The sequence below is a fragment of the Erithacus rubecula genome, assembly GCF_903797595.1.
Source record: "Erithacus rubecula genome assembly, chromosome: 2".
Classification (NCBI taxonomy): domain Eukaryota; kingdom Metazoa; phylum Chordata; class Aves; order Passeriformes; family Muscicapidae; genus Erithacus; species Erithacus rubecula.
The window spans coordinates 50,103,053-50,118,451 of NC_136685.1; the positions used below are offsets into that span (position 1 = coordinate 50,103,053).

Sequence of the window (15,399 nt, forward strand, 5' to 3'; positions counted from 1 at the left end):
ATGTGAAAATTGATATGTTAGCAATCATTTAGGGGAATCATTGATCAGTTTATATTTCAGTTTCAGGCACTTTTCTATTCCACTTGAACTATATGTGAGCCTTTTCTTTGGTCTTTTATAGTTCTTACCATACTTACATTAAGATATTTTACTAGACAGGTATTTCAGTACAGGTTGAAAGAGGTCTCCAAAGACCTCACTGTTTAAAATGGCTTTATAACTAGGTTACCCTGTGCATAAGAATACAGCTAATTATTACTTTAACCTTTAATAAAGATCTTTCATTCAATATAAGTTATTTAATAAAACGTTCTTAAACTTGATAATGCCTACTATTGCTTGTCAGCAAATGACTTGTGGATTTAACCATGAGCATCATTTGGCTTTTTCATTTTGTCATTCTTACCTGAGAGGCACAGTTTTAAAAAATTATGTTTTTACAGAATCATAGAATGGTTTGAGTTGGAAGAGACCTGAAAGATGATCTAGTTCACTAGATTGTTCCCTGCCATAGGCAGGGATGCCTTCCACTAGATCAGGATGCGTAGGGCCCCATCCAGTCTGACCTGGAACACTTCTAGTGATGGGGTATCCACAGCTTCTCTGAGCAACCTGTTCCAGTGCCTCACCACACCACTGATATTTTAATATTAATTCTAACAGATTTATTTACTTTTTTCCTTATTGTTTGGGTGAACTAGCTTGTTCTCAAATGAAATTTGACCCAAAAACTAGTCTTTTATGTGCTCTTTCAACTGTTTCAATAATATCACCTTCAGTTTATCTAGGGAATACTTAGAGTGTGTGAGGGAAGAAAATCAGTGACTTTGATGCAGTTAACCCGCTGAATTTCAGATGTGCCATCTTAATGTTAACATTATGGGTTACTTGGTAGCTGCTAAAAGTTTAGTAAGCCTCTGTGTTAGTAGGAGATTATGTAGCTCCTCAGGTACACAGTGGGACAATGTGAGCATAAGGGGCATGGGGGAGTGCCAGGGATTAGCTCTGGAGGGATGCTTCTGCCATCCCTCCCTATCCAGCTGTGAATACAGGTGTGGGAAAGTCACTGAACCTGATCTCTTACCACCAAGGAAAGTTCTGAGACCTGTTATGGGAAAGGCAGGGTTTCCTAGGAAAGACTGGCATGGGTCCCTCTTCCTTCTTTTTCCTGAATTTTCAGTTCTTGTCATCTTCCCCTCCCCTTTCTTTCTTTCCCCTTTCTGAGTTGAATCACTGCAGCTGCCCAGGCCTTTAGGGAAGCTAGTTTTGGTGGTAATGGTGGTCAATGATTGCTTAATCATAGGGAATAATTGCAGTGGGCAGATCTGGAAGAACTGTTGGGTTATATTTCTTAAAAACAATAGTTATTAGCCCGTTAGAAATCTGAAACCTAGTATTTTGCCTAGACAGGTCAGTGTTTGATATCATGTGGGGTGTTTCCATTTCAATGCAAATATCAACAAAATGTAAATCAGATACTTTTGAAAAGTTTTCTCATCCTTGCTTACAATCATTCTGTTTAGCTGCTTGTCTCTTTGTCACAAAATCTGTTGAGCTTTTTTTTTTTTTTTTTCATCTGGCAAAATCTGGAGTTGGAGATGTATGTCCTTGCATACAAAACCCTCTTGTGTTCTGTTACTGTGTTTTGTAACTTCCACTCCTCTGCTGATTCAGTTCCTACTTAGTAGCCTTTCTCCTACTGAAGACTGTATAAATTCTTTGGAAATAATTAATGAAACTAGAATTTCCTCAACTGGTATTGAATTCAATTACTACTAGCATCCATAGCTTCAGAAATGGTGATACATATAGTTGATTTGATACCTTCTTCACCTCACTTCACCTGCTGTGACAGTTGTCGGTAGAGTTCCTCCCTGATTTTTGGTCCAAAGTTGCTGAGGTTACCTATTAACTTAGTTGTTTCATTGCAAGTAATATATTTATTCATTTTGAAAAGCCTACTTACTTTATAACTCTTCATCTTGCTCTGACTTTATATATAAGACTCTTGTGTCCTTCAGGAGACTGTTGAGAGGAGAGCAGCAATTGTGCCAACAAGTGGAAAGTGTGAAGACCATCTGAAGGGCTGGGGGGGAGTGTTAGAGCAGATGCTGAGCTGAGACCTGAAGCTCAGTGAAGGATTTTCATGCATGCTACTGAGCATTTGAAGTACTTTTGCAAGATGGAAAAATACACATTAGTACTCACAAGGCTAATAGTCACCTAGCTATAGCAAAATACAAACTGCTTTTTGAGGAGCAGAAATTCTGGCACCTGTACAGAAAACACTGCCACTTAAACTTGCATGGAGGCAGTGACCAAGTGCACACCTGCAACCCTGGTGCTGTGGTTGCCATTAAGGTTTTTAGTGAGAGGAGCTGCTGAGCATATTTTGGGCTTGTAGCTTCCTAAAAGTAAACACAGTTAACACGAGATGTGCTTGGTACTTGATCTGAAAGTATAGATTGTCATGACAGGTAAGACAACTGGTGGCCTCCTACTCTGCAAGAGTCTCTCCTTGTCTGTGTGCTTCCCACATTTCTCTTGGGTCATGAACTAGTGATCATGTGTCACAGGAGGAATTAATTCAGCTACTTCATCAATTAGAAAACTAATTTAAAAACACTTCAGTCTCCTGTATTAGCTAACTGAAACTTCTCTCCTTGTAGCCTTGCAATTGCTCTTTAAAGAAGAGAGGAAGAAAGGAAGGGTACATTGACTTCTTCCATAAATTTTTATCCATTAGTCATGGTGCAGTCTGAGATAATGTCAGTCTTGGCTGTGACCTGATGGAGCAGCTGAAGGGGTGTGAGACCAGGGGAAGGATACTGGGAACAGCTGGTATGGGAGAGGTCTGTCTGGGTCTGCACCCCAAACCTTTCAGGTCCTTGTAGGTCTTTGATCACTTAACTGGAGACCTTGAGTTAAACTGGTAATACAGGGTAAACCTGGCACGCCATTCAGAAAGAGAAGTCTGTGTAAATAGGAGTCCTCTTTTTCCTTTCTATTCCAGGTCAGTCTCTCTAACCAGCCAAAAGGATGATAGCAGGTATCTGAATTCAATGATAACAACAGTTATTCCCACCATTCCATATTCATACACTGTCTGGGACTGCTGTTACTCTCAAAGTGATTAAAAACTTAAGGCAGGGAGAGGAAACTTCTTATCTTGTGGTGTTTTTGTTGGCTTTTTTGGATTTTTTTTCTCTTATATGCAAATATTTCCACAGCCTTATCTGATCACAACAGTACTTTTGCACAAATCAAATCTTCTCCTCACTGTTAACAGAGATTTTTAGCCCAAAGTCTAACCTGGGTCACTTGACTTACTCTATCTTAGTTGTTCATTTTTGTCTCATCACAAAAGCAGGCTGTCCAAGCACAACACTACCTTGCAACATCTTTATCAAATCCATATCAACATTTTGAAATAGTGAAAGGTTTGTAGTAAAGGTCATGTTATGTTATACTTTTCTCTTAAGCATGGATTCACATATATAAACAGCAGATGAGATAGCTAGTAGTTGGTTGGTTTGTTTTGTCTTTATAAAGACAGTTTGTAAAAAATGAGAAGTTGTAGTTTCTTCCCCTGTTGTAAACCTGATGTGAAAATGAATATATTAATAGCATTGTCAGCTAATAGAACTGCCTTTAGGAATTTATATGAACTTGTTTCATGTTTTCTCTGCTTTGGGAGAAAGTGGTAAGTGGAATATATTGTTCTAAACACAGTTATAGTTTGATTTTCCTGGTATACACTACCTATATTGTCTGCTTTCCCCCTTGTTTTGCTGTTTCTAGTGGTTTTATGATCTAAAGGTTCTAGCTGATTTTGACAAACAAAGCCTGCAGCAATCAATACACAAACTGTCTCTTAATCAAGCTGAAGTTCCAGCTTCAGCAGGGATCCTACTCTGTCAGATTCTTGGATGAACTGAGCTGACACAGTAACAACCTCAGAATTACAGCCAGAGTTTGATCATCAGGAGAATTAACTCTGATAGTTTGGCTGCTTAATAAACTGTTTTAAAATTACTGTGCACTAGACAAATGCAGCACTCTACAGGATTATCAGTGAGACAGAATTGTACTTTCAACGTTCATAAGATGATTTTTTTTTCTTCTGTACTATAGGTTTTTGCTGAGGTATTTTAGGTAATAGTTTAACTCTGTGGTGATGGGTAATTTGCTACCAGCTGGGGTGACACTTGACTTCAATTCTGCTTCTCCAAGTGCGGATTGGAATAGCTGTTGAAGCTTTTGCCTCAGATCTCTGGAGAAAGCTGTACTATTTGCACTTGTTAATCTTGTATGTTTGCTCCCTGTGGTGGCTGTATTCGTCATTGCATTAAATGTGAATTGTAATGTGGTTTCAGCTTACAATGCACTGTGGGAGATAGCTTGAAGTAGTGTGATATTAGAGTTATAGCACAGTATCCACGGTTTGTCCAAGTGATGGCATGTGGGGAGAAGGTTCAGAGTTTTTTCTGCATTAGCCTTTCCCAGGTTTATTCCTGAAAACAAGTCAACATGCACATCCATCACTGAAGCCATGTAAAAGTTACCAGTTTCTGTTACTTCATGGTACCTTTTATTAGCACAGGCTTTCATCAAGAGCAGCTGTGTTGTGAATTGGTACTGGTACAATGAGATGCATTGCTTTTCAAAAAGGCAGAGCAAAATAACTATTTATAAATCAAAACTTAGCTCTTTTTTAACAACTTGTTCACATAAAGAAGTTTATTCAAGTTACCTTGTTTCTAAGGGAAGACAAGTGATGGTATTTTACCCTCATCTATTTTACCTTGAATCTAAGAAATGTCTACTATTAGTCCTGACAACGATCTGCCAGTTAGAAAATACTTTTCAGGCTTTCTTCTGCTTTTGCTTGCACCTATAGAACTCTGCTGTTTCTTTATTAAATTCATCAAGTTCAATTTGGCTTCCTGTCTGATAGTCAAGCATAAAAATACTGATTATTAGTACATGCACAAAAAAACTTGCGAACTCAAAACTAGCAAAGGCATGGAAATTAGTTGTAGGTATCTTTCTGAAGGAAAGCAGGAAGGAACAGCTATTAAATGCCTGTCCTTTTTTCTATAGGCTGGGGAATGTAGATGATCAGGTTGGTTGAGAGAATTGTTGAGACATTTGTGTTAGAAGTTCTTGCTATTTTTAAGTATTCACCCAAATCCATTCTAGCTCTGTCAGGTTTTGTAGCTGGCTTCTGAGATGTAATAGTGAGATAAGCAAGATCATGCTTCTCTTACCTCCTTTGCTTGATTATGAGAGCTTATCTTATTTTATGCTAAGTACCACTTTCTGTTGGAGGAATATCAGGCATCATGAAGTGTTTCTGCAGGTACAACAGTAAAACATAACAGCAGCTGTTGTTGGAGAAACCAAGGGTTGATTAACTATTGCTGATTATATCAGCTGACCTAATCTGTATTAGAGGTTCAGTCAGTAATACAGGTAATGAATAGGTTGTGGAAATATACAGTGATTTGCCCTATTTTATTTGGAATAAATAAAATACTGCTTGGCAAATGGCAGCTCAGGAGCCTATTCCAGGTAACCTGACTACTACACAGCAGAATAGTAGAAGTATGAACTTTTGATCTTGTTTTTTCAACATAATTATAGGATAAATTTGGATTTTTCTTGCTCCATCTGGAGACTAAAGTGGTGATTCCAAGTGAAGATTGGGACCAATTTTTTTTTTCACTGTTCACAGCTTATCATAGAATGGTTTGGATTGAGAGGGACATTAAATATCATCCAGTTCCCAGCCCTGTGCTGTGAGCAGGGATGTCACCCACTAGACCAGTTTGCCCAGGACCTGATCCAACTTGGCAGTTAACAGTATTATTCCATTGGAATTGATTTGAACCTGGGTTAATCCAGCCTGAACATGGTGGAGGTTGGAGTTTGACTGTAAATGATTTTCTGTTATAAGCAAGACAAGGAAGTATCTATGTTCCTTTTTAAACATTGTTCCTGTGGGAGAATGTCATACACATAAAAATTACCTCCTGAAGTAACTGTGCACACTTGGGTTTCATATCCTTAATTGGGAGAATTGGATTTTGATGTTGGGAAGTTAGGTTATTTTGTTTTCTGAGGTAAGTATTTAAATGAATTACAGCAAACACATCATGACTTTTATGCTTTTGGGAGTTCAGGCATGCTGAAAGTGAGGGTTCCTGCCCAGTGGTAGGGGGAAGGTGAGTCGTCAGTGGCTGCTGCTATGTCTATATCCTATTGTGTTCAGCCTGTGCCCTCCTCACTTTCCCATTGTATAAACATGGGCTCTTGCAGTTTGTGCCTTAACAGAGAACTCAGATGAGCAGAATATACTTGGATTAGTTTTGTCTGGTAACAAATTCAGAGGGAAATGACAGTTTCTACAAGTCTTGTGCTGGCTATAGGAGAACAGGCTGTCCCCCTCTGAATTTAAGACTATTAATTGAAGAGGTAACTGATAGTGTTTTATATTACTTTACAAGAATCAGCTGTGCAAGTTGGCTTGTTCTGGTTCTATTACTTGGCTGTGACGTTTTTATACCTATGCTGAAAGCCTAACAAACCATTACTGTTACAAAGGTGGTGTTTGCTTCTCTGCTATTTGTATTTCCTAATGCTACTGAGACCCTTCAAGCAGGGCTCACTCCTGAGATGCCCAGGTTATTTAAATTTATCATGGTAGGTGGATGGATGGTTTCCCAGCCCTTGCTTCATTTCTGAAATTCCTTCCATCACCTGCTCAGATTTAATATGGGGTCTTTTGGTCTCCTAGGCAGGAGCAACTGCTCTGTTTACCAGCTGAGAAAGGGCAGGTATTTGGCTTGTTCTGCTGTCCTCAAAGCTCTTCTTTCATGAGTATCTTTGTATCCTTTATTAAAAGTGAATGCATCTTCTAAGGAATAGAAAAATCAGCATAAGCATACTTACATTGGTAATATGCACACCTGGGCAAAATTAGAAAGTGTTTGTGCTTTTCCTTCTTCCCTTAATGAATGCTGAGGGCTGTGGGTTTGGGTTAGATTCCTCCAAGGTTTGCAGTTTCTGCCATTCTTCCTAGGTTAACTTCCTCCACTGGGATTTCCCCCTCCCTCTGCCCCCACACACATATGGGGAGGAGAGGTGAAAGCTTTCACAACCTCTGGGGACCCTGGAGAGTGCAAGGTAAAGCATTCTGCTCATCAGTCTCTCTAACTCTGGCATGCCTCTTTGCCAGAGGGTGACCCAGTCAATGGACAGCCTTCCAGGTGTACCAGCCCTGGCTTTGTCCAGGCATAGCTTTGCCTCTGCTCTGTGTTTCAGCTCCTTGTGGGTTCCAGAACACCAGAACAGAAAGCACATAACCTCCATGCTTGCTGGTGATGTGCACTAGTTTTGATGAGTAGTAGCAGGCAGAGGCATGATTTAATGCAGTGCTGTTTTTCTAAATGCATTGCTGAGATAAAATTGTTTCCTTTTTTAATTCACTCAATGAAGTAACAGGAGATGAAAAGGCAAAAAGGGAGAGCTCTCCATATTGTTAATAGCTCATTTCTTGCAAAGGAGAATTTTAGTATTAATTTGTTTTTCTAGAAATAATTTTCTGTAAATTCCATCTCTATGTGATGAGGACAAGTAAAATCTGAATGTTTCTACTGATATCAGATCCATGTGAGCAGGTAACATCTAGTTCTGTGGAAGAAAAAAGGAGTGGAACTACATGTCACCATGTCATCAAATGAGAAAGCAATTTAGGAGGCTTTTAGAAAAAGGTTTGGTTGTGTTTAGGTGCATTCTGAAGAATATCTTTCTAGTTTATCCTCAAGAGTTTTTTTAGGAGAGTCGTAGATGTGACTGTGGAGTGACTTCAAAATAAGTTTGAATGGGAAACAAACAGAATCGTGTGGGGTATTGCTCCAGGCAGCCAAGAACATTTTTGCCAGTTAAGGTTTTGGGTTGTTTTTGGGGCTAAAGCCACTCTGGTCTCTTCCCACACAGGTGGTGCTGGCTGTGACCCTCGCTGGTGTGTAGCTGCACCATTCCACAGTGCTCCTGGGGACATGGATGTGTGTAAGTGTGCTCCTGACAGTGGTGCTCAGAGTTATGAATGAAGCTGGAGTCCTGGCCTCTGGCTGAAGTTGTGAAAACTAGAGAATTTAAGAATTTAAATTGAGAATTTAAGTTGATGTTGTGTTTAAATATGCTTTGTAAAGCAGTTAGAAGACTTGCTTTTGGAGCAGAAAGGTCAAACCTTTGATGTGCTGGTGGTGACTGTTACGTACACTTAGATTCCCTCCTAGCTTCTTGCTTTTGAGTGCCTTTCACCTGAAGGATGAGGGACTAGCAAGTACTTAAAAGGCCCTGAGACTTTGCTTCTTTTTGTGTCTTTTTTTTAGTGTAGACAGTGTGGCAATTAATGCAAAACTCATTGAGAACAAATCATTGTGGGAACTAGAAGAGGTGGTGTCTGCTCAAGGCTACAGTGTTTGTGCCTTTGTGACACTCTGAATGTCACATGGAGCAGGAATCCCTACATCATTGTCATGGCTGCATCTGCAAGTGTGGTACTTGTGGAAGGAGAACAAAGACTGAGGACATGTGAAGGGGAGCATCCTCATGAACCCTCTCAGGGCTGGTCTGTGTGAGCTGGTGACACAATAGAAAAGACTCTGGTTCAACTTTTATTAATAGCAAATGACCTTTAGATTATCTTAATGACAGCTCAAAGAAATCATTTTGCACACTTTGTGAATACTTTTGATGACAGTGATACATGCCCTGATAAAGGCTCCTGAAGTCCTTCCCTTCTGAGAGGAGGAGTGATGATGATGACTCTTGAGTGATGCTACAAATGATTATCAGAGAAGATGGTGGAGCAACTGACTGAGACACACATTCAGGAAGTAATTTATGGCAAGTCTGTTGAGAAATTAATTAAAGAGGGAGTAAAAGTGAAACACCCCATATGATACAGTTTGTGAAGTAATGAACAACAGGAAAGAAGTTGTGTGAAAATGTCCTGTGGAGGAGGTGACACAAACAAAATGGAAGATGCTTTTACTTTTGATAGTGATGCAACTTAAGTGGCTCCTGATCTAATTATTCTTAAGTTCTAGCTGCTTATTTTTGCTTGTCTTGGAGCAGCACTGGGAATTTGTACCATTTGACAGCAAGGAGGGAGGATGAATGAACTGAAAAAAAAAATGTATTTGACTGTCTTTTTTTTTTTTTTTTTTTTTTTAAAGAATTGTAATGGAGAATGCCAGGATATCGCTGGCACAAATCAGGGATCCAGATGATGAAGTTAGTACTAAAAACACAGAAATGCCTTAAAGGCAGGTGCAAAACATGTAGTAAAAGTTTGAACTGTCTTTGGTTGGCACTTCTTAAATAATGTCTGCTTGGATTTCATTTGGTTAGCACTTACCAATGAGGAGTTCTGAATCATGGCGATGACTTCAAGTGTTTTCCACAAATTATTACTGGTTCTTTTAAAGCAAATAAATTCAAATGTATAAGAAACGTATTTATGTACTGCTTTCTAACTTACCAATGAAAATGAAAGAAATGTTTCCAGTGAACTGGAAAGGAATAGCATTTTGCTTATAAATAAAGGTAATTTTAATCCAGCTGTTTATTTACCTATGAAAGTCCTCTAGATTGGACTGTCCCTTCCCTTGCATCTCTGCATTTCCAGAATATTTTTTAAATGTGCAACTTCCTTGGTAATTTATGGGGGATAATGTGGCACACTGGTAGAAATTAAATTTCTCTACAGAACTGTATATTTGGCATGGCCATGTTCACTTTCAGCTTTAAGAAATAAGAGCAGTTAGGCATGTGCATCTCTGAACTAAGAATGGAGTTTCAATTAGAAAATGCTTGTTTATAGATCTGTGTTATAAAATAGAATGGCCCCTTCCTTGAGGAATATAGCTGCAGTACAGGAGCACAACCACAGTCTGCAAATGTTACATTACATCCAGCCTGGGGCACGCCAAATAACAGGTATAAATCAATGCTTTTCTGGTTTAGTTTGAACTTTTATTTTCTGTGTAGTTACCAAAGATTTCCTTTAAAAGAAGGCTCAGGGTGTGGAAATGATTTTCTGGCTTAAAGTATCATGCCATCTATTTCTGTTTTCTGTTGGTGATATAATTGCTTTCTTGGGCAGTAAGTAAATCAGTATAGAGTCTGTATGTGTGTGTGTCCTGTCTCTGTTACCCCGTCCTTTCTCCTCCCTACCTCCCACCAATAAAAACACTTCTAAAATAAAATGTCAGGAATTGGCAGGAGGAGGTGTACGTACTGTTCTCCTGATAATTTAAATTTTACCTTTCTGTAGAATGAAAAGACCCTGCTTTCTCCTTTGTAATTGTGAGCCAAGTAGGCCCTCCTGAGAAGCTTTACAGAAGTGAAGCACAACTGAGTATAAGAGCTGGATGCTGTCTGACATTTAACACTCCTGCAGCTCAGCTGCTCTTAGACACACGAGTCCTTCCTCATGCTGTGAAAATGCACCATGCTGGTCTTTTTACTGAGGGTTCTAAAGTTCTTAATGTACAGTGGTTCTCCTAAAACTTGGGGGTTTGACATTGTGAGAAGCTGAAATTGAAGGAATAAGGCTGTTCAAAACAAAAATAAAATGAAGGAAAATAATAAAACTAGTTATTTGTACCAATATTGGAAGAGATTGTTTTATTTTGTTTTTCCTTTCTCATTCTGTAGCACATCCTGAGTCCATGGCAGCAGGTAGCCTGATAGGCTACCTCTAAATCTATACTTCCATCAATTGCTGATGCTTGTGCACAAAGATGGACTGTTTTGGAAGGACAAGGCTCCATTGAAGTTACTGCTAATAAGCAAGCCAGCTCTGTTCATTTCAGTCCCATTGAAAACACAGGAAAAGGCTCAGTCTCTGCCAAACTTGAAAAGCTGAAACTATTACAGAGGTTAAAAATTATTTATTTCAAGTGGGTGTAAAACATATTTTGAAAATAAACACTGAAACCACACCTGACTCTTACCACATATATTAATCATATTCTGTGTGGGCATGAAGTACAGAAAATGTTGAGCTTTATATTCCTTGGTTTTATAAATGCAGGTTTGTTCTAATTACCATTTAATGTAAGAAATGCTTAAGTACTGTCAGATACAATGAACCTTTTCATTATGTAGTGCTACTCCATTGTAGTTTGGTTAACTCCTGGTGCTTTAAATACCTCCCTAATGCTTTAATTAAAAAAAAAAAATGTAGTCATAGGTGGGATTTATTTGACTATTCACTTCTAAAGTGTCCCTATACTTGTCTGAACAAAAGCTGATGCTAATCCTAGTGCAATAGCTTTTTGTGTTTCTGTAGCAAATTGTTCAGTGTGCTTGTGTTCTGTAATGCTATACTGATTGTCATATGCTTTTTAAATTCAGCTCTTGATGCTGGGTGATTCTTGAGAACACTCCAGTTGTCTGTATGCTTGGTTTCAATTTTACATGCAGGTGAATCAGTGTCCTACAGGTATAAAATGTTTGCATTCCCCATCATGTAGTATTTGAGGTTTGGGGGATTTTTTTTGTTCTATTTTTTTTAATGCCTTTGAGTATGTACTCCTGTACTTACACTCATCGATGTAAAAGCCAAACTGAGCCTGGTGTTGTTTGCATGTGGCAGAGCTCTGCCTACCTTTTAGAGCTGGAAATGAAATGTGGGGAATTTCCCTCCTAGGAATGGGTGTATTACTGTGGAGCTGCCTCTCCTCTGTACTGCACAGATTTGCCTCCATCCTGACCTGCCTGTGCCTGGAGCCAAGGCTGCTCGGGGCACTGTGGCAGTGATAGCTTGCCGAGGTGTTCTCCACCATGCTCTGGTCTGAGGCTCGATGCCACCATCCACACCCTGCATTTCTATCTCTACCATATACCTAATCTCTTTGCTCCCCTGAGTTGTAGCTGCATTGCTAAGAGAACAGAGGTTGTGCAGTAGGATTTTTTTGTGAATCAGTATAAACCTTGGGTTTGATACCATGTTGTTATGATTCTTCTAATCCTCTGGTTCCTAACTGAATTATTCTGTTAGTCCATGTGGCTCAGTTGCTGAAGTGACAATGACAGTTGTGTTGTGTTGCTTTTTAGGGTTTTGCCCTCCTTTTTTATCTTAAATACTGCATTAGTGGAGTCTTTGTCTTCCTGGTACCATTGTGAAGCAGCGAGATCTGCATCCAAACCTGAGGTGTTTCTGTCTCATTTAATGTATTGTTTGGAAGTTTCTCTAATTGGTTACGTTAAAGAATAAGCAATGTGGGGAAATGGAACTTGCCAACTTTCAAATAGTAATTCCTGGAAAGAGGTGCTGGTGGTACCCTTTATCTCTTCATGGGGATACTCAATAAGGAAGGAGATGGATTGGTGGTCAGCTGCACTTATGCAGTCAAAACTTGTTGAAGATTATTTGGGGCAGACAGAAACATGCTCTAGCTGGGTCCTTGCAGACTCTCAAGATCCAGCAGAGTTTATTAACTTAGGCTCACTGCCAAGCAAATGCAACTCTGGTGCTCCCAGACCAAGTAGGTTCTGCTGTTTTGGCATGGAGTCCGAGCAGTTAAAGCCTGCCAAGAGTGAATGGTGCAGATCTGGGTCCAGCGTGGTTCTTGGATCCAGGAGCTCTAGAAACATCTGAACATATGGATCAGCTTGGGACCATCAAGACTTGTTAGATCAGCAACAGTTTCTGTCCTGTTAACCTCAAGCTTGTATGTTTGATTTGTTTTAATGTGGTTTTTATTAAGGTTTTTTAATGTTGTTGTTGTTGGGGGTGTGTGTTTTGTAAAACTTTTAACTCTAGAGTTCTGAGGAAGTTTATTAGCTTGATCAGCCCCAAGTGCAACTAAAATTTTCTGCATGTGCAGCATGGCATATAAGGAGCTTCTTGAAAGACTGCAGAGGCACTGGGTGTACTGAGGATGAACCAGCTCAGTGTTCCTGAGTCAGAGCTGCTAATCCTAAAATGACTTTTAATTTCTCTGTACTGTGAACCTGGTGGTCGTTTTGCAGTGAAACAGTATGGAAATGTTTCCGTTGTCTGCTTTCTCACAGGCAGTGTGAGACAATGTGCTGCTTTTCTTTGTGAGCCGTGACTGTGGTGCACTGACCATGGCACCCAAAGTATGGAGTACCGGCTGGACATAGTTAGGACTTGTATTTGGTTATGTGGTGTGTGTAGCCATGGTACATGCACTGAGAGAATATGTTTAATAACTGCAGTTGTCAGAGTAATTAGCTTTTCTGTTTGGATTTGAATATGCTCTCTGGAAAAATTGCAGTGTGCTTGGTGTAACTCCAAGCACAAATTAAATAATTTAAGACAATATGCTAGGTAGCTTCTGGATTGTTACAGTATTTGAAGTTAATTTCCTCACAAAATTCACCAATGCTTGCTTAACTTTTCCAAGTAAAAGATCATACAATTCTTTTTTTTCATGTGCAGGTGCAGCTGGGACAAGCAGATATCAAATGCCCCATCACAGAGTGCAGCGAACACCTGGATGAAACAACTGTCCTCTATAACCTGCCCCATGACGACATCATCAAGTATAAATACTTCCTGGAACTCAGCCGCATAGACTCCAGCACCAAGCCATGCCCTCAGTGCAAGCACTTTACAACCTTCCGGAGGAGAGGCCACATTCCTACCCCTGCCAAATTGGAGAACAAATACAAAGTGAGCATGCTTGCCGGGGCTGTGGGTTAGATGGCACTGCAAAAGTAGGACAGCATTTGGTGAGCATTAAATGAACTTTTTTGTTTCACTGGAGCTGTGTGCAAGCTGTGATTAGGAATATGAACCTGTAGTACATCCATTGATTAAGTACTTCTAAAAGTTCAAGCAGCTGAACTCTTCAGCCAGATGTGGGTTTTTTTTTGTTTTGGTAGGTGGTATAATTTTGTCCTGACATAGATTTTAATTTAAATAATGTTTTCTTTATGACATGCAAACAATATGATCACAGTCAGAAGAGAGTAGGAAGGGGGACTTACCATTATAACCAATAATTTTAGACACACTACTTTTAAGTTTTCCGTGGAACTCTGGGTGAGTGAGTTCTGGGCATATATTATGTTAGGCTGTTGACATTGTTTCCTCCTTAATAACAGAGCTGTTGTCTGTCCTGCTCGTTGATTATGATTTCTTCACTTCCTTATCAGAGATTATGCATTACTGTAGTCTCCTCATTCACAATGCAGAATTTGGGAAATAGAGGAAGGAAAAAAAAAAACATTTCTACAGCATTTATTTTCATAGAAGAGTTCCTTATACTATGATTTTAATCACAGATAAAAAGCAAGAATTTCGAATAAGCTTTGAGCTGCTGAAATTCCATCTAAGTTCCGGAAGACAACAGTTGTCTGCAGCACCATGTTCTGTGGTAGCTTTCCATCTGGTTATTAGATTTGTTGTGGTTAATTTCATGATTGAGCTGGCCTTTCCTGGACAAACCAGTTCTCAGTAGGAGTTTAGATGACTGTTTAGATAGCCCTAATTACACAGCATAAGATTCAGTCCAGTATGAAGATTAAAAGGTGGAAGGTTGTGTATTCATTGAAGTTGAAAAGTTGGTAAAGCTAATTCTGAGTTACAAGCTATTTGTGCATATCTGTGTAGGGCATGAATTACATGCCACACTCTGTTGGACTCAGTGTTTTCAAATTTTTGTCATCTTACACTGAGGTGGAAAAAATTTCAAACTGCAAGTAAAATTCCTTCTGCCCAAAGCTATTCTCTTTCACCCATTTGCTTCATCATCACCACACATCAGATGTAATCCAGGGTAGATCAGAGATTATAAATGCTTTGGCAGCCACCTTTCCTAAGGTGTCAGAGTCTGTTAGTGTCCCACAGGTGTGGGTCATCGGTGGTGAAGCTCTTGTATCACAGGCCTGCCAGATCTGAGGTTCCTCAGGAAATGGTGTAACCAGTGCTCTTTTATGAGTTACAGTGCCACAGTTAAAATGTCCCCAGCAGCCCTACAAGCCACAGTGAGAAGGTATGGGAAACTGTGTTCCAGCCAGGAGCAGTTCATTGGTCATGTGGCAGTTCAGTGATCTGCAGAGCTTAAATCTCCAGGCAACAGACTCTGGCAAAATGTTTCCTTAGAGCTGAGCACAGGTGTTGTGTGCAAGAATGTGTAGTTGGTGCTAGTCAGAAATATAATGGGGAAAATGGTGTATGGGTGGTCATGGTCCACAGGACTTCAGCATACTTCTTGAACCTCAACTGTTTCCCGGTATAGGTACAGTTTTAGTGATTTATTTTAAACTTAGTGCAAGGAGAAGTTTTGTTGCAGGGGGAAGGTTTAAAAAGATGGATATATATGACATGGAGTATATATGTGAGTCATT

At 39.6% G+C, this 15,399-nt stretch overlaps 1 protein-coding gene across 1 annotated transcript in view; it reads left to right on the forward strand.

Moving 5' to 3' along the window:
• The window catches only part of RNF217 (ring finger protein 217), a 54,320-nt gene that overhangs the window by 18,324 nt on the left and 20,597 nt on the right, over window positions 1–15,399 (forward strand). Inside the window, exon 2 of the mRNA XM_079298408.1 lies at window positions 13,487–13,720. Within this exon, the coding sequence (XP_079154534.1) occupies window positions 13,487–13,720 (234 nt within the window). The remainder of the gene's footprint in view (window positions 1–13,486; window positions 13,721–15,399) is intronic.